Source organism: Arvicanthis niloticus, chromosome 3 (assembly GCF_011762505.2).
Source record: "Arvicanthis niloticus isolate mArvNil1 chromosome 3, mArvNil1.pat.X, whole genome shotgun sequence".
Lineage (NCBI taxonomy): Eukaryota > Metazoa > Chordata > Mammalia > Rodentia > Muridae > Arvicanthis > Arvicanthis niloticus.
Genome location: NC_047660.1, coordinates 93,181,694 through 93,203,390, shown reverse-complemented (window position 1 = coordinate 93,203,390; position 21,697 = coordinate 93,181,694). Strand labels below are relative to the sequence as shown.

Genomic DNA, 21,697 nt, shown 5'->3' with positions numbered 1-21,697 from the left:
TGCTAATTTTACAAGACCTGCTCTACAGGGCAGAAGAGAAAAACCAAAGCGGCTCCTCATTACCTGTCACCTTGGCCTTGAACGGACTCCTCGAGATGTGGTTGGGCCCGCCATATTTGACACCAATCAGGTAATTTCCAGGAGCCATGGGAGTGTACATGACTTTGTACCCTTCTGGAATTTCCTGGCAATCCATTTTGACCTTGGATGGTCCTTCAATGGTGACAGATAATGTCCCTGGGCCTGCCTGAGTGGTGTTGATGAAGAATTCTGACTGGATACCTGGGAGAGAGGAAGTATGATATACGTGGATGGTTTGGAGGGATAAGGGGTATTCTCCTGGGGTGACACAGTGGTGAGACACACACTTGTCCACATTAAGTGCTTGCCTTGGTAGCACGGGAACCAACTGGCTGTACATCTGAGTTCCTGGCACAGAGAAGCACAGGGTGTGGGGGTGCAGCTCCCTTGCCCAGACTAGGTTAGGAGGGTGGTTGACATTTCGCCCACTGAGTGCAGGAGCAATACTATTGTCTCTGGGAATGTGGCTGAGGGAGGAGTTGTCAGAAGTGCTGCCCCAGGCAACAGAGCCTCTAAGGGAGGCGTGGCACTTTCTCTGACCACTCCCTTCTTAGAAGAGGCTGAGGAAATCCAGTCTCTCCTCCCCCTCTCCTCATCTAGACACTGATAAATCCTACCGCCAGTCTGTGAGCTGTCAGTCCACTCACTTTGCCATGAATCCCCGCAACAAGAGAAGCCACTGAACCGCAAGCGTGCTGACTGGGCGAGACCCTAGGCCCTATGCCACTCTGCGAGCACAGCACGATGTCATAGCAGTTCCTATTCCACGTGGCGTTCAGGCCACGTGTAACTCGGTGCTACATTCAAGCCACTGGTGCCCAACTGTGTCTAGGCCCAAGAAGCCACTCTATGGTGATGGGGAGAGACAGATGGGAGGATGGAAAGACTGGCATACACACAGGACAACTGTCACACAAACCGTACTTGCAGCCTTGAGATACCTGCCCTGGGACAAAAGGGAAGGCAAAGAGAACATCAACTAATGACCTACCCTGCACCCCTCCCCACTAACCCCCTTAATCCCCTGTGCCTGTAGTTCAGAGGGGCACTAGGTAGTCAGTGGGAGCTGCAGGGCTGTCACGCACCAGCTCCTGTGCACTGGAAGCCCTCTAGGGGGCACCCTAGTGTAACATCCTCTAGGCATCACCGTACCTCTGCCAGAGCCGCAGATGCTAGCCCAGCTGGGAAATATTTTGGTTTAACTACAGTTCCTGGGCCAGAGAAAGAATTATTGTTCTGCTTATCAGTAAGACAAAGGGGCTGTTATGGTGTGACACCCCCCCCCCCCAAACATGAGCCAGCTGTTTCTGGAAACTCCTGAGGCTGCTGTCCCCAAGTCTCCCTACTTTGCCACCTTGACTCTGCTTCTGAGAAGCCCCTCCCCCGCCCTGGAGGCTGGGGGCCATGTGGGTAAGCAGGACTTGAACCACCAGGAGGTGGTATATCCAGGAAATGGCTGTAAGATGGTGAGAACAAGCGGATTGAAGGTTAGGCTGAAAAAGCTCTCGGCTGTCCTGGGTAGGAGCTTCGCCCCTTTTAGTCAATCCAGAGTCTGAAAAGGCAGTGATGATGCGGACGAGGGGAAATTAGGAGTTAAAAAATCAAGAACTATCCAGAACCCACACCACATCACTTTGCTCAGTAGAGGTATGACTTAGATATCTGTCCATCTTATTGCCAAGGGACTGGCCCAAGAGAAGACAGGAGAGAAAAACTTTTATAAGCAGACATATATCACCATCGACCCTGGTTATAACCAATATGCATGTGCATGGTGGTGGCCTTCTCCGCCTCCAGCTGCACGTAGATCCTTAGGGCTTCTTCAAAGAGCCCTAACTCTGTGGTCTAACTCCAGGCCTGTACCTGGAACACTGACTCCTGCCCTAAAACCTCCACATCCCCTGCTATGAGACCTGCAGAGAGAATAATAGCTCATGTTGAGGCTTGAGCTCAGACCTATAAGCCTGGCCAGGAACATAGGGCATGGGGCCCTTTGTGGCCATGCAGATCCTTTTATGAAGGTACTCTTCATGCTGCAACTGTGTGGATGGACATCTGTGGAAAGCTCGGGGGCAGGTTGCCTAGGCAAACAAGATGCCCTCTCTGTGAACAGAGCAATATTTACAGAGGGTGGAAGTGAGTAGGTTCCAGGCCTTCTCTGGCTGGGACCAGATCCTTAGCAGCCACACTGTACAGCCTGACATCTGAGCTCCAGAAGGGTGAGAAATACCAAGGGGAAACAGAGGAAGGTTGGGACGGCAGCAGCCAACAGAGGATCAGATGGCTCCTGGCTGCAGTGGGCAGGCTGAGGCTGCTGTGGGGCCGGGCCAAGGCCTGCTGTCTGTTCTACTGCCAGGAGAGCCCCTCGCCTGTATGGATGCCTGGAAACGATTCTGGGCATCTGGAGGATAGGAGTTCTGCTGTACAACACCTCACAAAGCCCACTGGGGTACAGTATGTGCTTCTAGGGTCAGGAACTAAGGGCTCTCAAACTTCAAGATCACAAACCTGGAGATGACCCTCAACTCCTATGAGACTCCCAGAGAGTGCTGGACCAATGGAGCATTTTGTCTTGCTCTCCCATAGTGCAAAGCAGATCTCATCCAAGGGCAGAATACTGGCCCAGAGTGAAGCAGGGAGTCAGGCTGGGTGTGCCAAGGGCATCTGGCAGGACCGACGCCACTGAGGGGGTGGTTTTATGGAGGACACTGCTTTGGCCAGACTTCCTGGAAGCATGCCAGTCAACTAGCCACTCCTAACTTGGGCAGGGCTCCTCTACTACTTAGGAGGCTCTCACTTCAGGGTTGGGTTTTCTCTAAGTACAGCAAACCGTGTCCTGGTGCATAAGAAAGACAATCTGTTCTGTTCCAACCCACAGCATGGCAGGGGCCAGGAAGACCAAGGATCTTCCTTCCCAAGAAACCCCAAGTAACAGCAACTAAAAGTGGTGTCCCATTGAGTCCACACCGTGGACTTCCTCTGCAGATGTTTACAGGGACAGAGTCCTTATTATCTCTAATGCTGATGTGATGGGCAGAGCTGAGGCCTATCTCAAGCTAGCCATGTATGTGGCTTTCCGTTATGAAGGCCAACCAACAAGTAAAAAAGGATCACATAGAAATATCTTCCAGATGCCCAAGAGAAAAGGTGTCCATTCAGTGAGGTAACTTCCACCAAATTAAAGCCGAACTGGGGATTTGTCTATTAAGGAACCAACCATTTGGTCAACTTGGCTACTCTACACCATGCCAGCCCAGGGGCAGCAGTGAGTGGGAAAGCCTCCATGGTGACTGGCTAGCAGTACGCACACCTGCAGAAGGCAGAACATGTCCATGAAGCTGGAGAACTTCTACACCCTTTGAGCACTTTTGGCAGTGAGCAGAGAATACAAGGGGGTGGATGGGCCATGAGCAGGCTTAGGCTGCTTGAGTGTATTTTTGGGGGGCTGGGAGCAGGCTGCCTGTGGGCTCAGGAGCTGTCACTATCTTGCTCCTAGGGATGAGGAACTTGCTGGAGAAAGACATCTGGGCTACAAATGAACTGTATGTAGTGAGGTATAACAATACAGGCCTCAGTCTGAATTAATTTTGGTTCAAACAATGGTTTCTAATTCCAAAGCGTGCATGCCTGCATTTTCCCAAGGACAGAGCACAGAAGGCCTCCAGGGGCTAAAGATGTCTACCCCAGTTCTTCCGCCGAGAGAGCTGTTCAGATAAGGAAGAAAGCAGCGTTTCTTACCTGTGGTGCCCACCTCAAGCCCAGCCCCGTAGGCTGACACTAGAGCAGGATTCCCTGCTTGGCCGGGCTCTCCAACACGCACTTTGAAAGGGCTCCCGACCACGTGGCTGCCATTAAACTTGACATCGATTGTGTGGATGCCATTCTCATGGGGGATGAAGCGGACTGCATACTTATCTAGAAGGAGAGGATGCACAAGGTAAATGTGGACGTTAAGCAGCCTGGAGTTAAGCGGGGACACAGCATTGCAAGCAACCTGGCCAGCGCCGAATCATTTAAAGACACCATTCTGCTGGGAGCCTGGTGGCTAACACACAGATTTCAAGGGCAGCTAGCTTTACTTGTGTCTCCGTAATCAGCCCTCTGGGAAATGCTCTCTCTCTCTCTCTCTCTCTCTCTCTCTCTCTCTCTCTCTCTCTCTCTCTCTCTCTCTCTCTCTGTGTCACAGTCCAGCCTTTATGAAAAGGTTCACTTCTCACCACGTTTCCCTATTTGTCCACTTGAAGGGAAAAATACCGTTCCAATTGGCATCAAGGCTCTGTAATTAAGCCCAAGGCAAGCAACTGTCAGCAAGTGAGACAGCCAGCCTTTTCTGTTTGGGTCACAACATGTGTCACGGTCATTTGTCAACAGATGCCTGCCTAGATTGGCCTTGCATGACACACTGTGTGGCCTCTGCACCAGTTAGTCCCAGGCTCCTTGAGGACTCATGCCCATCAAAGATCCACCCAAGCCCTCTTTTGTTTCTCTGGAGAAACAGAGGAATGTTCTAGACAGTAGTAGCCAGCTACTCATATCTTTCGGCACTGCACTTCCCCTAGTGTTTCCCAGCTGGGTGTCCCCCTCCCCCCCAAGGCAAAATGTTTCAAGGGAAATGAACCCCACCCCAATGTCCAGATTCAGTCAGTCTCTTACAGGATGAGGAAAATTCTTTCCCCAAGGTAAATTTGTATCTTTAGCCACAGCAAGTGACTCAGGAATGGGCATGTGTCCCAGTCACTGTGAAGGGAGGAGAGGCCTGCCAGGAGACTTAAAGGTTCCTTGCCTCTCAAGACTTGTGAAAATGAAGCAGCAGGTGGTTCCCAATAGAAATCTTGCCACCAAGCATGTAAGACGCCTTGAAATAAAGGAAGAGTAAGGGCGCACTGGGCCCAGTGCCACATGATGGGATGCACGTGTGAGCCGGAGGCAGGAAGGTCTTGAGTAGGAAGTTACCTGGGCTGTATGAGCTCCAGGATACCCTGGGTTACACAGAGTCTGTCTCAAGAAATAAAGCAAAGTGGAACAAAACAACAAAAAGTCTGTGGGGCCTTGGAGAATTCCCGCCAGTGACTGAATCAAACTATTGTTAAACTCTACTGTAGACCCCAAACTAGGTACTTACATGAATTACTAGACCTCATTATTACGTGTCCACGTGAGCTGGGTAGTCTAATAACTTCAACCAGTAGCACCCCAATTATGGCATGCCAGGAATAATTGGACTTCAGAGGCTGCCTGGACCAAGGACAAACCTCACTTATAGCTGAGCTTAATGGCATGGAGGGCTAATAAATACCACCACCTGGCTATCTGAGAGACGCTCCAACTAAGAAAGAGAGCCTGCTCAACCCTCTGGGGGTTCAAGCCTCTGGGCAGATATCCTCAACTGAGCTGACTGTATATGGGCACCTTCTTACCCATCCACCCAGATAGAGGTCTGTGCCTGTGTGTGCATGCACATGTGTAGTCTGGAGACCAGAGGCCGACACTCGGTGTCTTCTTCAATGACTCTCCATCTCACTCTCTGAGGCAGGTTTGCTCACTGAATCTGGAGCTCAATGATATGGTTAGACTGGCTGGCTAGCTAGCAAGGCTCTGGTCTTTCCCCACACCCAACCCTGCTGGGATCACAGTTAGGTTCTTGGCTGGATCAAACTCAGGTCCTTCTGTTTGTACTTTACTGAAGCATCTTCCCTAGTCCTAACATGTGGTCTTTCAGAATTCACTCTCAAACCCTAGGGCCAAGTGGTCACCAAGTGCTACATACAGCTCTACACCCCTGGGGCTGCTGTTTGACTCTGCTTTCTCAAGGGCAGCAGTGCACCACTCTGTCAGTCAGATGCTCTACTGCATTCTCTGTGATACAGCCTAATGTTAGCCAAGATGCCGCCAAGGCACCCATCTTCCATTTGTCTTTACTGTCCAATGAGAGAATCATACATAGCTGTTCATGCATGCTCTAGACCAGTGGCTTTCAACCTTCCTAATACTGCAATGCTTTAGTACAGTTCCTCATGTTGTGGTGACCGCCCCAACCATAAAATTATTTTTGTTGCTACTTTATAATGGTAATTTTATTACCTATTACCGTTATGAGTCATAATGTAAATAGCTGGGTTTTCCAATAGTTCTAGGTGATCTATGAAAGGGTCGTTTGAGCTTCACAGGGGTCGTGACCCATCAGTTAAGAATTGCTGCTCTAGATTTCCACCCTCAGTCGATGCAGGTAGCACAGAGCAAATGCCCAACAGCAGCAGGTGTCATCAAAGGCCACACCAAAAGAAGCTCTCCTGACCGTGCCAAAGCACAAGGTGCCTCTCCATCTCACCATCTGCTTCTTAGGTTCTTAAGGTGCTCTTAGTGTTCCTAGTATCACTTAGCACTGTCTCTAATTTGTAGGTTTTTAGCTTCATTTGGACTAGTTCTGGCCAGTTGATTTAAAGAAAAAAAAAAAAGATGCATGTGAATATACTGTCACTGTCTTCAGACCCACCAGAAGAGGGTATCGGATTCCATTACAGATGGTTGTGAGCCACCATGAGGTTGCTGGGAATTGAACTCAGGACCTCTGGAAGAACAGTCAGCGCTCCTAACCGCTGAGCCATCTCTCCAGCCCCGGCTGATTTTTTTTTTTTTTTATTGTTTGTTTTTATTGTTGTTTTGTTTTTGTTTTGTCTTGCTTTGTAGCCCAGGCTGGCCTTGAAGTCCTCCTTCTTCAGTTTCTCAAATGCTAAGATTATAGCTATGTACCAACCCGAGTGGTGTTTTGAGGGGTAGAATTGTATATTCACTAGCTTTAACTTCCTGCCAAATCCCTGACATATAATAAATGTTCATTGACAGAATAGCCTCTTTAAAGTTGATTGACATGAGAGTCCCATAAATCTGAGGTATTAAGCCCTAGAGTCCTAGATTTTCTTGGAGGAAGGTGAGAGCAAAATATCCTTCCTCATGTCATAAAGTCAACAATATAATAAAGCTGTAAGGCTTTATTAAAATATGATAAAAACTGTGATTAATGTCATGTAAAAGGAATCTGATAAAAATCACAGAAAATAAAGCAGATCTTGTTTAAAGAAATGAGAAGAGAGGGGTATTACTGTCACATAAAGAGTCTCTGTGTTCCTGGCAAACGTGTCTACCCTATTTTATAGCCGATGCCTGGCAGTAGTGGAAAGAACTTGACTCCCAGGCAGTGTGGTGGCTGAAGAGTCCTACCCAGGAGGCACAGCTGTCGGGGCGCTGCCAGAAACCCTGGTGCCGAGACCCAGCTGCCAGCCTTGCTGCTTACCTGGCTCCAGCTCAGACACGTGGCATTCTTCCACCGCTCCTGAGGGGCTATGCACCTTTGCATCAATCTTTCCTTTTGCACCATTCAACCTTATAGCAAAGGATGCTGGCTGGTTAACTTTTAATCCTGATTCCTGAGAATTCAATAAATTAGACAGGTTATGGCACCCGGTGTTCCTGCTCGCCAGCACGCGCTGACTAGGCTCCTCTGCCTCCACATTTCTACCAGTAAACAGAAACACACACTGCACCCTTATGTTCAAACACTCAAGGCTGGGAGACACGAGACAAGAGAATATCCCAAACAAGTTCTGCACAGGCCAAAACCCCAGGTTGTCCAAGCTAAATTGCCCCTGCCACTGGTACCACCACCACCAGATTCCTTTTTAGGAGGAGTTTGGGTGCAGAGTTCATGACATGAGCTGAATTTTATGTCTTTTTTTTTTTTTTTAAATCAAGTGCAGGAATGGGCAGCACTTTTGATAAAATGCAGAGTAACACATACATTTAGGTAGGTTTCACTTTTTTCCAAATAGTAAAACTAAATTGTTAAATCTGAATCCCAATTTCGTTGTTTGTAAAATGGACAAACGACCTGACCCTATCTCAGAGACCGGTTATGAAGAACACATGAAATGATGCTCAGGACTCAGTCCAGGACCCGGCCCATACACAGCAAGGCTCCAACAAAACAAAACAAAACAAACAAACAAACAAAAAAACCCCATCAGCATCAGCGCACTGTTAAGTACAAATATGTATTTAGAAGTTGCCTCTGCAATTCCAAGAAGTGTGGCCTTTGTTTTTCCCGGCTCAGCTTCACTCCCAGTGTCTTAGAAAGTACACATTCTTGGAGGGAGGGGCTTAGGCACTAAGAGTACTCAGAACTAAGCAACGTTTTTTTATTATGAATGGCCTATACTATCCAGGAAAGTAAGGTTTTACACGCCCCAGTTTTGGTTTAAACTTGCTGGGACAGCCATTTCTCAGATGGGCAGGGCTTATACTTAGTATGCAAAGGAGCTAACCAGGAATGTGGTTAAAATGCAGATTTTGACAATGTTTCTAGAAATGCCTAGAGGAAGCTAGGCTCTGGCGAAGGACTGCATCTCACCAGCAGGCCCCAACAACGAGGTGTCCCCTGGGTTAGTCCTTAGCCACAGACGGAAACCAGCCAATTTAAAGCACTTTACATTTTGTGCAACAAAAATTCAATTTGTCTAGCAGCATCGTAACTAACTGGGCAGCCACATGTGGCTAGTGACTATTAAACCACACTGTGAAGATTAGGTGTATGCAGAATGCTCTATGAACTCTGCTGCCTGGAGGCTATGGCCTGGGGAGGGAGGCCACAATACAAACTTAAGGACTCTTTAATTTCCAGAGAACCACCACTTTGTCTCCTCCCCCACAAAATGCCAGCCAACTCCACTTTTTCTATGAAGCCTCAAAAGCCAGTTAAAACAAAACACGCTTCTCACGTCTACCCAGCACCAGATGCTGTTCAGGCTTCCGCTGAGGCTCTGATAAATAATTTACATATCCCTCGGCGCAGAGCGAGTACATACTTACAGAAATACTTATGAGCAAACCGTGACAGGAGGATTCAGCAAAAGTGTTGGAGAGGAACAATCATTTCTGTTACCTGAGTCTGTTGCCGCTAAATCCTCAAGAGGGAGATAAATGCTTCTGAAGACCTGAAGAGAGATCTTCGAGATGCAGGAAGGCAGCTCTCTGCCCTCAACAACTGCTGCGTTTATCTCCCCCTATAGGTTTTAGTTAAGTTGGCCACGAAAAAAACTGTTAAGAAGCCTTTAAATGAAACACAAGAAAAACATCTACACCACGGCGACCAGTTAGGACCTCTGGGGCTCTCCCATTGAGACCTCATCAATCGTAGTCTGGGATTCTGGTGTGCTAACATCTGGATTCTGGTGTGCTAACATCTGGGTCTCTAACTAGCAGCAGTCCATTCTCTTAGCATAAGAGGGAATCTCAATGTAAATCAAAAGTGTGCACAGCTGCTGTATCATCCGTTCCAAATGCCAGATTGGATTCGAACCCAAGTGCCTTTAAGACTGGGATAGCTAAAAGCTACATAAAACCCCCGTAACTGGAAACTGGTTTCAGGTATTCGGGCATTATTGTACAACCTATTTGCTTCTCCTAATTCAAACAAGGTCAGTGTCCCACGCTGATGCAGAGGCAGTGGCTCTCAGTTTGGTTCTGATGCTAACGGTGTGTGTGTGTGTGTGTGTGTGTGTGTGTGTGTGTGTGTACACATGCACCTGTGGTAATGCTAGAGCCAAGTGCACAATCTCAGGAGAGCAGGTTTTTGGGGACAGAACCCTCACTCTCACCACCTCATACTAGGTGGTTCTTGGCTAGAATCACTTTGGACCATCTTTAAAATTAGGTCAAGAGAAGCTGCCCATTAGGGTGTTGCAAAGATTTACTGAAGTGACACTGATCAGTTCTCAAGATAGTCCCCTGTACATTTATCATAAACAAATCACTCTAATTAAAAAAAAAAATGCAGTTAGCTTTAGGGAAAGGAAGCCAACAATCATTATAGGTACAGGTCACTAGACCGTCAGCATTGTCTGTTCTGTTTTGAAATCTGCCTTCTCCCTCAACCAATGATTAACAGGCTTCCTTTGTTTCTCTTGAATAAACATTTAAAAGCAAACTTGTCCTTCAGTGGTTAAGGTATATTGTTTATCAAATCTGTTTGTGCTTGCTCAAATTGTCTTTTGCCCTGAGAGCACAGGGAGGTGACCCTGCCACAGGACTGCTACCCCATGAATGGCAACACCTGGGTGCCAACTGTCAACAGGGCTTGGTACCCAGGACAGGATTAATGTGGCCTCAGGAGCCCAGGAGTCTCACTGGTCGGCCCATGGCCAAGGAGATGGATGCTTCCTTGTGCCTCACCTGAAGGCTCAGAACAGTGAGGCAGCGAGCGTCGTCTGAGGGCGCGATGACGGGCACCAGGTAAGGGCTGTCTGGGATGTGTTCATCGTTGAACTTGATGGACACCTCGTAGTTTCCTGTTGGGATAGGAAAGCCCCACCATTCAGAGAGTTCAGAAAGGTATTTCCATAGTGGCCACTGGCTTAAGCTGGGCTCAAATGTCTTCAGAGACTAGCAGTGCTTAAGGCCACAGTTGATTGATTGGCTAACACCCAAATACTAGGATTTTGTTAGTTAAGTAAAGTCAGAGATTCTTGACCTGGGTCCACAGTGTCATCTGTGTATAGAATCCAAGAGACCCAGGGGCTTGAATGGGAAAATCTATATTTTTACTAATCTCTAACTGAAAGGATTCTGCATTGGAAATATCAACTAGCCATCACAGTATGTGAGAAGCATCTGCGCCTTGTAGTGCCAATATTATACATTATATGTCAAGGGATTTATTCTATCTTAAGCACTGTAGCTATCTTGACATCATCACTTACTTTCACTCATCATTACTTTGAAATTAGGACCATCAATGTACTTCTGTAAAATTTTTATCATAATTTAATATACTAATAAAGTCATATCTCTGCTGTAGGTTCTCAGATGCTGAGAGCAGCCAAACCAGCTCAGGGTCACTCGAAGGGGGTGTCTGATGGTCAGTGGACAGAATGCAGCATTTGAAAGAAAGCAAGCAGAGCCCATCGGTAAAAGACGACAATGAGAACAAGGATTCTCATCTCTTGGAGGCCTAACGCTCTCCCGTGTGCTCCACATGCAAATGCCTGTGTACCTGACCTAATGCTCTCCCATGTGCTTCACATGCAGATGCCTGTGTACCTGACCTAAGCGGATAAGTTTCTGATCCTGGCAACTAAACCATCTCCAAACAAGGAAAACATCCTCAGTCACCCTTGAGTACATACCAGGCTCTTGGGCAATATAAGACACACCGCATGACCCATTTTTATGGTCATCGAATGTGATCTCGGCCTTACTAGGGCCCTCAACAGCAATGGAGAGACCGCCAGCACCTGCTTCCCGGGTCCAGATGCTGAACTCGGCTGAGAGCAAAGAAACACCTGGTTAGTGAGAGAGCCTGAGAGCCCCGGCCCCTCTTCTAGCTCAAACCAGCAGTGTAGGTCAGGCCCTTTGGCAGCACTTTCCTTTTGCCCCAAGCAGAGCCCAGGCGAAGGCCATCATTGTGGTTTCTGAAGCACCACCAATGATCATGTTCATGTGGATCCCAGCACCAGGAACACGCCCAAAACCAAACCAGAAAAGGATGAGTGTGCTCGGATTCCCCCACACCTCTTCCAACACACAGCAGCCACCACAGGAAGGGACCCCTCAAATCAGTTTTGCAGCATTCTAGTGAGCTACTCAGAACACCAGTTCAATAATGCACTGGAAACAGCTCTCTTCTTAAGAGACCTAATGCACACTAATGTTAGACTTAGCAAAACCTGTCTAAGCCTCTTTGGCTTTGTGTAGGTGAGTGACTCCCAATGTAAGCTTTAAAAGCTTTGAATAACGAACGTCCTGCTGGAAGTTGTCTCCTTAGAGCAATGGGTACAGTGTACACTTACTTGTGTCCAGTTAAAACTTGGTCTAAATTCTTACCTGGGATGCCTGCTTCTCCCCTCTCCAGGCCAGGGCCTCCTGCCCGGACCTTGTGGGCACCCCCTTCGCCAAGGGGGCCCACGGTGAACTGGAAGGGGCTTCCTGTTACATGTTGTCCACGGTACTTCACGCTGACTGTGTGAACACCCATCTCCTGGGGCACAAATCTGACACAGTGAGAGTTCTTTCCCACAGGCACAATCTCTGCCTCGGTGACATGGCCAGAGGGGCTGGTGACATGGGCAGACATGTCACTGCTGTTGATCTCTGAGAGAAGAAGGTTGGGAGAAGAAAGTTAGGGTAAAGGCCTGGGGCCATGCAGGGCACACAGGGCAAGCAGAGAATGGTGTGGCAGGTACAGCCTGGGGACATGAGGTGCTTGGACTCCCATTGAGGCTAGAGGCCTGGCTTCCTGTGACCTGAAGTGGGCACTGACACTTCCTGTCCCACTGAACTATGTCAGCAGCTTTTCTGGCTGGAGCCTAGTTACTCCTACATGGCAGCACTAGGATCTATGCTGGCAGCTACAGTATATAAGGAACCCACATGTTTCTACCTGTATCTCTCTCTTACATTTCTAGTAGATTATGTACTATGGATGTAGGTGTGTCTGTGAGCAAGTGTGCTACCGCATGCATGTGGAGGTCAGAAGACAGCATGCAGGAATTCTCTCCAGCCAACAAATGGGCCCTGGAAATCAAACTTATGTTATCAGGCTTAGTAGCAAGCCCCTTAGCCACTGAGCCATCTCACCGGCCCCAAGAGCCTTCATCTCTTATTGTCAGGCTTTGCGGCTTCTTTCAGGCAGCAAGGTCATTAAGATCCAAACATGAACACATGCCAATTTCAATGGCAAAGAAGGAACCATGCATGAGCAAAGCTTTCAGCAAAGGGCAAGAGGCCACACTCTCAGGCAAGCAATGCCTTGGGTGATAAGTACCAGGAAGCAAATCATGTCTATGAGACAAGCTGCTCACATCACACACACAACCGTGCCTGCACTGGCATGGAGGAGACAAGCAGGTGGCACTGGGTGTCGCCATCACCTAGAGCTCCAATAAAACTGCACCGTGCCCCAGTTCATGATCCTGTATCCTATGGACAGAGAAGGGAGGTTGAGGAGCCATCATGCCATGGCAACCCAGACAGTGTGGTAAGGGGAGCTCTCAGGATGATCTGCTGCTTTTAGAATGGCTCCCCAGCAACCTTTGTTCTCTCCTCTCCTCTCACCACATATGAGCAGACAAGTTAGTCTCCTGCAATCCAGAAGGTCTGTCTACTCATGCTATTCCAGTTTGACTCACAGCAGGCTCTGGACCAGGAGGAAGGTATACTAGTCGTTAAGATATGCTACTTTGTGACTAAGATAACCCAAGAGGCCCAGGTCCCCAGGAGCTGATAAGGTCTCCTCGCTCTAACAAATGAGAGGGGATCCAGTGGATCATAAGGGAGTGTCTCCTGCAGACCCCTCCGCTATCAAGTAACTGAATGACCAAGAGCCAGAAGAGGCTTCAGACAGGACAGATGTCCACACGCCCAGATATTCGAGTTCCTCAAGTAAGAGACAGCAGAGAGGGGAAAAGTAATTGCAAAACAAAAAGTGGAAAACAAAGCAAAGTCCACATCACAAGTTAATCCTAGAAATAAGACTAAAATGGAGACACCACATCTTCCCAGGAGAACGGACAACAGAGCGCCTCCTGTTGGTGGGTGATGGGGAGCAACAGGAGCCCAGCCATTTCTGGAGGAAGGTTACCAAGGCATGGCATGTCCTGGCCAGCCATCTTCCCCCACCTTGAAGCACACGAACTTTGTACCATCACATCAGTTTTTAAAAAGTGATCTTGACTGTAGTGATTAGATGGTAACTACATTTACAGTTGATGACAATGTTGGTGCACAAGAACCCACTGACAACAGCTAAGTTGGGGTAAACAGAATGTGCAGGGTTGGGAAAGAGCCCCTTCCTCTTAAGATCAGACATGTGCGTCTCATGCTTCTGTATATGCTTTCATGTGTGCGTGTGTGTGCATATGTGTAGGCCAGAGGACAGCTTCAGGTGCTGTTCCTTAGAAGCCATCCACCTTGTTTTTTGAGTGTCTCTCACTGGTCTGATTATCAGTGACTGGCTGGATAGTGGGGCCTAGAACCTCTCTGCCTCCCCGGTGCTGGGATTACAAGCAGGCATCATCACACATGACTTGTCCTTCTTTCAAATGTAAGTTCTGGAGATGGAACTCAAGGCCTCTCACACTTGTGTGGCAAAGATTTTACCAATGTACCCATCTCACTTCCTTACACTCCCCCTCCTCTGTACAGTTTGTGCCACTCCCACAGGCCTTGCCAGTGTGTGGGCAGAGGAGTCGTGAAGCTTTCACTGACACGGCGATTCTCTGTGCACAGACTCCCAGGACATTTCAGACAGGCTGTTAGCCTGCTCACAGTGCATGAAGCCTCTGTGAAGAACGATCTGCGGTGAAGCCGCTCAATGGGCCCACCCAGCTTTGCAGCAAACTCTAGTCCTTCCATTAAGGATAGGAGAGAGGAAGCAGAAGGCTGCTGCTAGGCCTCCCCTCCTAAATACTTCCAGACATTGGTATCAGCAGGCCGTGTTCCCACTGACAATATTTTCATTGGCAGAGTAAATCTAAGAGCAGACCTATGTTTCCCCTCGGCAATGCAACAAGACTGCTTTCATTTGGAAGAAAAAGGTAAGAGGTAAGCACATTTTTCCTAAGTGAAGCCTCTGTTAAAAACAAAAAGCTCACTGTGGTGTCCTTAGCCTACAGCCCTAGCACTGCAGAGACTGAGGCAGGAGAATCACAAGTTTGAGGCCACTCTGTGCTACACACTGAGCCCCCCCCCCGACCCCTTTAAGTAAATAAGAAAAAGTATAAAATGCAAATGTCCTCAGGGTGGACAGTGTGCTTTAGGTCATGCCTGTACTTGGTCCCGAGGTGCTGGCTGCTGCCCCGTCCTGTCAGCTCCACACTCACCTGGGATCTTCAGGTTCAGGTCACAGATACTGCCAACCGTGGCCACAGATGGAGCCCGGCTGGTCCGGGTGATGCTCTCTTTGACTCTTCCCTCACCACTGATCTTCACAGTGAATGGGCTTCCTGCGAGACCAAGAGGGACCCTGTGAGCAGCCTTGACACTGAGACATGGGCGGCGTTTACCAAAACCCCAAGCATCACAGAGAAAGGGCAGAGGGGTCTCATACCAGGCACATGCTCGTCAGCAAACTTGGTGGAGACGATGTAGACCCCAGGCACAGTGGGGAAGTAGGACACCTTGCAGGTACCGTCCTCTAGGTCCTCTGTCTGGATGTCCACCTTGCTGGGTCCTTCTACTGCCAAGGATATGCCACCATAGCCTGCAACACAGCAGCCCGTTCTGATACAGCTCCCGAGGGAGGGGCATGATGAATGCAGAAGGGATACCTGGCCCTTGATACTGAAATAATTTCCATAGAGCAGAAAGAGAGTTTCCAGCTTGGGGAGTCTGTGGTAAAGGGTAAGCTAAAGGCTCTGAGACGTTCTACAGCAGTAGAACCTGCCAATCATGGCTTTGACCAGACAATTCCTTCCTTGAAGGTATCTATCAATGTCCCATTCAAACATGTGTCCCATGAAACTTTATGCTCCTCAATAAATGCCTAGATTACCTTAATGGATTATCTGAATTTCCAAACAGAAGACCTGAAAGTTCAACAGCATGAAATCCCACTGGTGAGCATTGAGTGGGGGCAGAAATCTTTCCAGTCTCTGTCCTGGGATTATAACTTTGTCTGGAGCTCACTAATGTGGCTCCCACTGCCACTCAGGAAGACAGAAGATGGAAAGGTACTGGGATGCAGTATGGCTTGAGAAAGCCCAACCTAACTCAAAGCATCTCAAAGAGTGATGTGGAGGTTGCTATGCCTGATCTGTGCCCAAAGCACCATTCAGCTGTCCTAACATGTTCTGCTCAGGAGACGCTGGGAGCTGAGAACACTGAGGTTCTCAATGATGTCATAAGCACACATAACAGAGATGTGTGAGATCTTGTGGATCTGGGTTTGCATTTCGGAAACAGATAGGATGGTAATCCTTATGTGTCTCAGTTTTTTCTCTATAAAGCAAAGTCCTACTCTTGTGATTCAGGTAGAAGCAAGCACTCACATCTCAGAGGCTGAAGGATGCTTGGAAATATAAGAGTTGGCAGTATAAAAAAAAAAAAAATGAGGGCTGGAGAGATGGTTCAGCAGTTAAGAGCACTGTCTGCTCTTTCAGAGGGCCAAGTCTAATTCCTAGCGACCACATGGTGGCTCACAACCATCGGTAATTAGGATCTGATGGCCTCTTCTGATTTGTCTGAAGACAGTGACAGTATACTCAAATACATAAAATAAATAAATAAGAGAAAAAATGAACCCATTACCACAAGCTCCAGGTATTTCCCATGGAACAGACCTGCGTCTCTCGTATCCACGATGAAGTCTGACATCTCAAAAGTCCGGCCTTCTGACAGGCCTCGGCCATAGACTTTGGCACGGCGCGCATCACCAATTTCAGACTGGACCACCATAATGGATACAGGGCTGTTGGCCACATGGTTGCCGTTCTTCTTGATGCTGACTAGATGTTCACCCACCTCTCGGGGGATGAAGGAAATGCCTGGACCAGAACACAGATGAAGGTTTATTAAGGGGAGATGGAGGAGGGATGAAGGAGAAGTGGGGGGGAGGAGAATGTGATAGAGAATGTGTTCATGATCAACTTGACACGGTCTAAAATAATTTAGGAGAAAGACCGTGCGCATGTCTGTGAAGGATGGCCTTTCTAAATTAGGTTAACTGAGGTGGAAAGAGCCAGCCTGATGTTGGGTTCACTCCATGGGCTGGGTTCCACACTGTATAAAGATTAAGTTGAGCACCACCATCCATCTATCTTGCTCTGTCACATAATAGTTTCCACCATGATGGGCTGTATCACTGGACTGTGAGTTAAAATACACCTCTCTGTTCTTAATCTGCTTTTGCAGGGTAGTTTGTCACAGCAGTGAGAGAAGTGACTAATAAATAAGGCATATTCTCAAAACTGGAAATATGACTGGCTTGTGTTGTAACAATCCAACGTCCACAGATTAACATCTAACAGGTTAACACCGATGGGGAGGCATACATGTGATACGGGTTTACTGTAACATCTCCAACAAACCACCCACTTCCTAAGGAATCTCTGCTCCCCACCTCACATCCCACCACGCAGGCAGCCCAAAGCTCACCAATGTGATTATTGGGTAGCCTCTTTAGCAGACAGGGCTCATCACGTCCAGATGGGGCCTTAATACTGGCTGTCAGTGTGCTGAGATCGGTCTCACTGATGTCCAGAAGGAAGTCAGCAGCTGAGCCCAGCTTCACTTGGGAGCAGCGTCTGCTATCATCTGAGAAACAGCAACACAACTCCTATTACACGTGCTAGCACAGCTCTAGCTGTGTAGAGAGCACGGTCTACATGGCACTTGGAGATGCGCACCTAGAATCTATTACCCACAGGTATATGATAATCATGTGCCTCTGACAATGAGTATATAATAACCATCATAGGAGGATGAGGGGTGGTTATGGCTGGTTCAGAGGGAGACAAGGAGCTGGAAGGAACCTGAGCTACAAATCCTTGTGAACAGACTTTTAAAGGAGTCTTTGACATGTAGAAAAACTAAATCTCTCTCTCTCACTCTGTACACAACTCAATTCAAATTGGACCAAAGACCTCAAGATGAGACCAGGAACTTGGAAACTTTGAGAGGAAATAGGAAAAACTCTTAAAAAAAAAAAAAAAGAATTTCAATAGCACAGTAAGTAATCTCCAAATTGACAAATAAGATTACATGAGATTAAATAGCATCTGAACAGCAAACAAAATGCCAGAGAGAAGAGACAGTCTATAGAATTGGGGGTGTGACCTTGTCTTCACATCAGGTAGGGAATTAATATGAATAAAATAAAAAGAACTGTCAGAAATTAGACAGTAAAAAGAAAAAAAATCAAATAATTCAAACAATATATGGGTTAATAACAGTTCTCACAAGAAACATAAATGGTTAATAAATATTTTTTGAAATGAGCTCAACATCCTTAGCCAGCAGGAAAATGCAAATTAAGACCTGTTCTTTTTGGAGACAGGGTTTCTCTGTAGACCAGCTTGGCTTCTAACTCAGAGACCCACCTGCCTCCGCCTCCGGAATGCTGGGACTAAAGGTGTTCACTGCCAATGCCACCACCACCGCCACCACTTAATGTGTTTTGAGAATTTGTCTCACCCCAATCTGAATAACTATCATCAATACCTCAAAGGACAACGACCGCTGGCAAGACGAACCCTGATTTGCTGCTGGTTGGAATGTAAACTGTGGGATGTAAACTCTGTGGAAATCAATGTGGGAAGTTCTCAGAAAACAGTAGATTTACCATTTGACCAATTTCTAGTTCTCCCGAGGGACTCTCTAAGTCAACACACCACAGAGACACCTGACACATCCAAGTTCACAATAGTTATGAGACAGAACCAGCCTGGATGCCCATCAACAGGTGAAAGAAAATGGGCTGCGTATATACAATGAAATAATACTTAAGTAGTTAAATCAGGATATGTGCAGAAAGACAGATGAACGGAATTATCATATTAACTGAAGTCAAGCCAACTCAGAAAGACCAATACCACATGCTTCACATGCTTTCTATCAGATGCCGTGTGTGTGTGTGTGTGTGTGTGTGTGTGTGTGTGTGAGAGAGAGAGAGAGAGAGAGAGAGAGAGAGAGAGAGAGAGAGAGAGAGAGAGAGAAAGAATAGACTGGGGGAAGAAACTAGAAGGGACTACGGGAGGGAAGGAAGCTATCTTAATGGAGGGTACATAGGGGAATGAGAGGAGGTAAGAGAATACATGTTGAACAAAACCAGAAAGGAAACTAGCAAGAGGCAGGCAGTAGGAGGGGCAATGGAGGAAAAGGATGAATTCGAGCAAAGTATCATATATATATGAAATTTCCATGATAGAAGCTGTTACCTTGTATTACGAATTTTAAAAAATATTAAAGGAATTTTCGGCAACAGGAGGCAGTTCCCACCTCTGCTGTGCCTTGGGGCACTCCCCAGAGAAGCTTGAATCCCGCTACCCAAAGTGTTACTGCTTGCATCAGACTGGTCTAAGTATTCTGGAGGCAAGAACCTTGATGTGTGCATCTTCCAGAGAGCAAACCATATGTTCCTAATTCAGTAGGCAGGACAGAGGCCAGAGTGTAGGTTACGGGATGGAATAACTTGCCTCTGAATACCAGTGAACTTGGCTAAATGGCTACCTCTCCGAACTTCAGTTTTCTGACCAGTAAAAAGGAGCAGATATCTTATGTAGTACGGTGCTGGTAGGCCTCTTCAGTTCCTGCACTCTGGCTGTAAGATTGTCTTGATGCCTCGTTCTGAGGGCTTGCTTTCTGCTTGGTAACTCTTGTTTTTTCTTTGTTATGAGAAAAGCAGGATTTAGGCAGCCTGATCAGACTTCGGTTTCACCAACACGGGAGAAACCAAGTGCCAACCTAGCTTGCTCCCCAGACTGATGAAGAGACGGGGTGGGGCTAGGCACAGCTCCACCTCCCATGAGATATTCCTGTAGGCTGGACAACCCTACCTGTGATCTTGGCAGTGAAGGGGCTGCCGGGGATATGCTTGTCATTGTACTTGACCAGAATGCTGTAGTCCCCAGGCAAGGTGGGCAGGTAGGTCACTGTACATGTCCCATCTTTGTTGTCAATGCAGCTGATCTCTGCTTTTGAGGGTCCTTCAATAGCCAAGTCCAGACCACCTAAGAGAGGGGGTATGGAGGGAGTGCAGTCAGAGAGAAATACTCTATTTCTGGATGGACAGTATCTCTGGGGGAACCCTGACACCAGGGCCAGCAGACTCACATATTCCATGTGGGTATCTAGACAAAGTAATCTTCAGGGGAAAGCCTACAGAAACATATCATTGTGAACTGCACCTGCAACCCCCTGCTTAAATAACCCCAGCCCTCTAGGGTCTGAGAGGTAAGGATGAGACCGAGTGCTACACATCAAACATACACGGGGTAGGCTAGCACAGACTCCCACAGTACTCAGGGTGGATGCCACCATCAGAGCCCCAGGCTGAGGAATCTGTGAATACTGTAGTTGGCAGAGCACTTCAGCTAGAATCTACAGCTAAATAACTCGTGGGAGGTCCTGAGGACCAACAAGCAAGCTGAACAAAAATAAAGCCATTTTCAATCAGAAGCCCACTTGAATTCTCAGTGAGTCACATTAAATAGCTCATAATACAAATCTGATTTCATTCACATAAGAATTTAAATGTTTCTGTTTTGAGTAGGAGATGAATTTTTATATGAGAGAAAATGAGACAAATGATACCATGTAATAGTGATTTTTTTTTCTTTCTCTTTTGAGATGTGATTTCACTATATGGCTCAGACTAGTTTTGGACTCCTGGCCTCAGGAGATGCTCCCACATAAATCTCCCAAGAATCTGGGACTACATGAGTGCTACCATTCACAGCATGTTTCAATGTTCACTTATCTCTCCAAAAGGAGAATGCTACACGAGCATATACATGAAAAGGTTGCAGTACCTTCTCCAGCATCTTCCGTGACGATGGTGAAGGTGGCAGTTTTGTTGGCTACTCCATACACAAGGCCTGGACCATACGCAGACACGCTCCCACTGTTGGGGTAGTTCACATAGAACTGGAGGGGGCTCTCTGCATTTGCCAAGGACAAAAACAAAACTGAGACTCATTACATGGTAAATGGATACCTCAGATAAGAGGCAGTACATTAAAGTCCTCCCAGCAGGAGAGTCTGTCACTCTCTGAAGCTGTTCTAGACCAGAGCCAGGTGGAAGAAACTGATGCAGGAGATTTCATCTTAGCTTAGCAAACAAGGGCACATCTGCATCAGGGAGGTAGAAGCTGTTTTCTAGAGCGAAGGCTATTTGTTAGTGCCATTCAAAATCTAAGGCCTGATCTAAGAAGCTCATCTTGAGGAAAGGACCCCACAGTGATCCTGCTTGCCCACCGCTACTCTCTTCCCTATTACAGCTCTTTAATCTCCAGGATTCACGGGCAAATCAGGAAATCATCTGGGGGTTGACCTGTGTACGGAACATTAAAGATTCATATATATTAACTTGAGATGTTAACCACGGTATGTCACATTAGAGACAAAGCAAATTGTCTTTATATATATAAGACTAATACCATTTCACAGCGGCTGGAGCAATGGCTCAGTGGGTAAAGAAACTTGTGCAAACCTCCTGGCATGCATGTGATCCCTAGAGTCCATGTAAAGGTATAAAGACAGAACTAACTACAAAGCTTTCCTCTCACCTCCACATGCATACCTTGGCATGTGTGACCATACACATAAATACCACACACACACACACACACACACACACACACACACACACACACACAGAGAGAGAGAGAGAGAGAGAGAGAGAGAGAGAAGCAATAAAGAGCCACTATACTGCTCCTTTTAACAGGATAAATGTAAGTGCATTTGTAAGTACATAGCAGGCATCTGAGAAGGTAGTCATACTGACAACAGAGGGGAAGGGTGAGGGCCAAGAAAGGACTTGCTGGTTTTGGTAGTCTCATAGTATAGCCCAGGCTGGCCTCAGCCTCCTGAGTGAGTTTATAGGCATCTAGTGCCTGCCTGCACCTACATC

General features: G+C 47.4%; 1 protein-coding gene across 3 annotated transcripts in view; it reads right to left on the bottom strand.

Annotated features, from left to right (window-relative positions):
• The window catches only part of Flnb (filamin B), a 132,069-nt gene that overhangs the window by 5,059 nt on the left and 105,313 nt on the right, over positions 1 to 21,697 (bottom strand). For all 3 annotated transcript variants that reach the window (XM_034499164.2, XM_034499165.2, XM_034499166.2), the window contains 12 exons: positions 20,598 to 20,726; positions 19,623 to 19,796; positions 17,224 to 17,382; positions 16,410 to 16,613; positions 15,179 to 15,331; positions 14,952 to 15,074; positions 11,956 to 12,222; positions 11,259 to 11,396; positions 10,306 to 10,421; positions 7,373 to 7,505; positions 3,820 to 3,996; positions 64 to 282 (listed from right to left, as the gene is read on the bottom strand). In XM_034499164.2, coding sequence (XP_034355055.1) covers positions 64 to 282; positions 3,820 to 3,996; positions 7,373 to 7,505; positions 10,306 to 10,421; positions 11,259 to 11,396; positions 11,956 to 12,222; positions 14,952 to 15,074; positions 15,179 to 15,331; positions 16,410 to 16,613; positions 17,224 to 17,382; positions 19,623 to 19,796; positions 20,598 to 20,726 — 1,992 coding nt within the window. The remainder of the gene's footprint in view (positions 1 to 63; positions 283 to 3,819; positions 3,997 to 7,372; positions 7,506 to 10,305; positions 10,422 to 11,258; positions 11,397 to 11,955; positions 12,223 to 14,951; positions 15,075 to 15,178; positions 15,332 to 16,409; positions 16,614 to 17,223; positions 17,383 to 19,622; positions 19,797 to 20,597; positions 20,727 to 21,697) is intronic.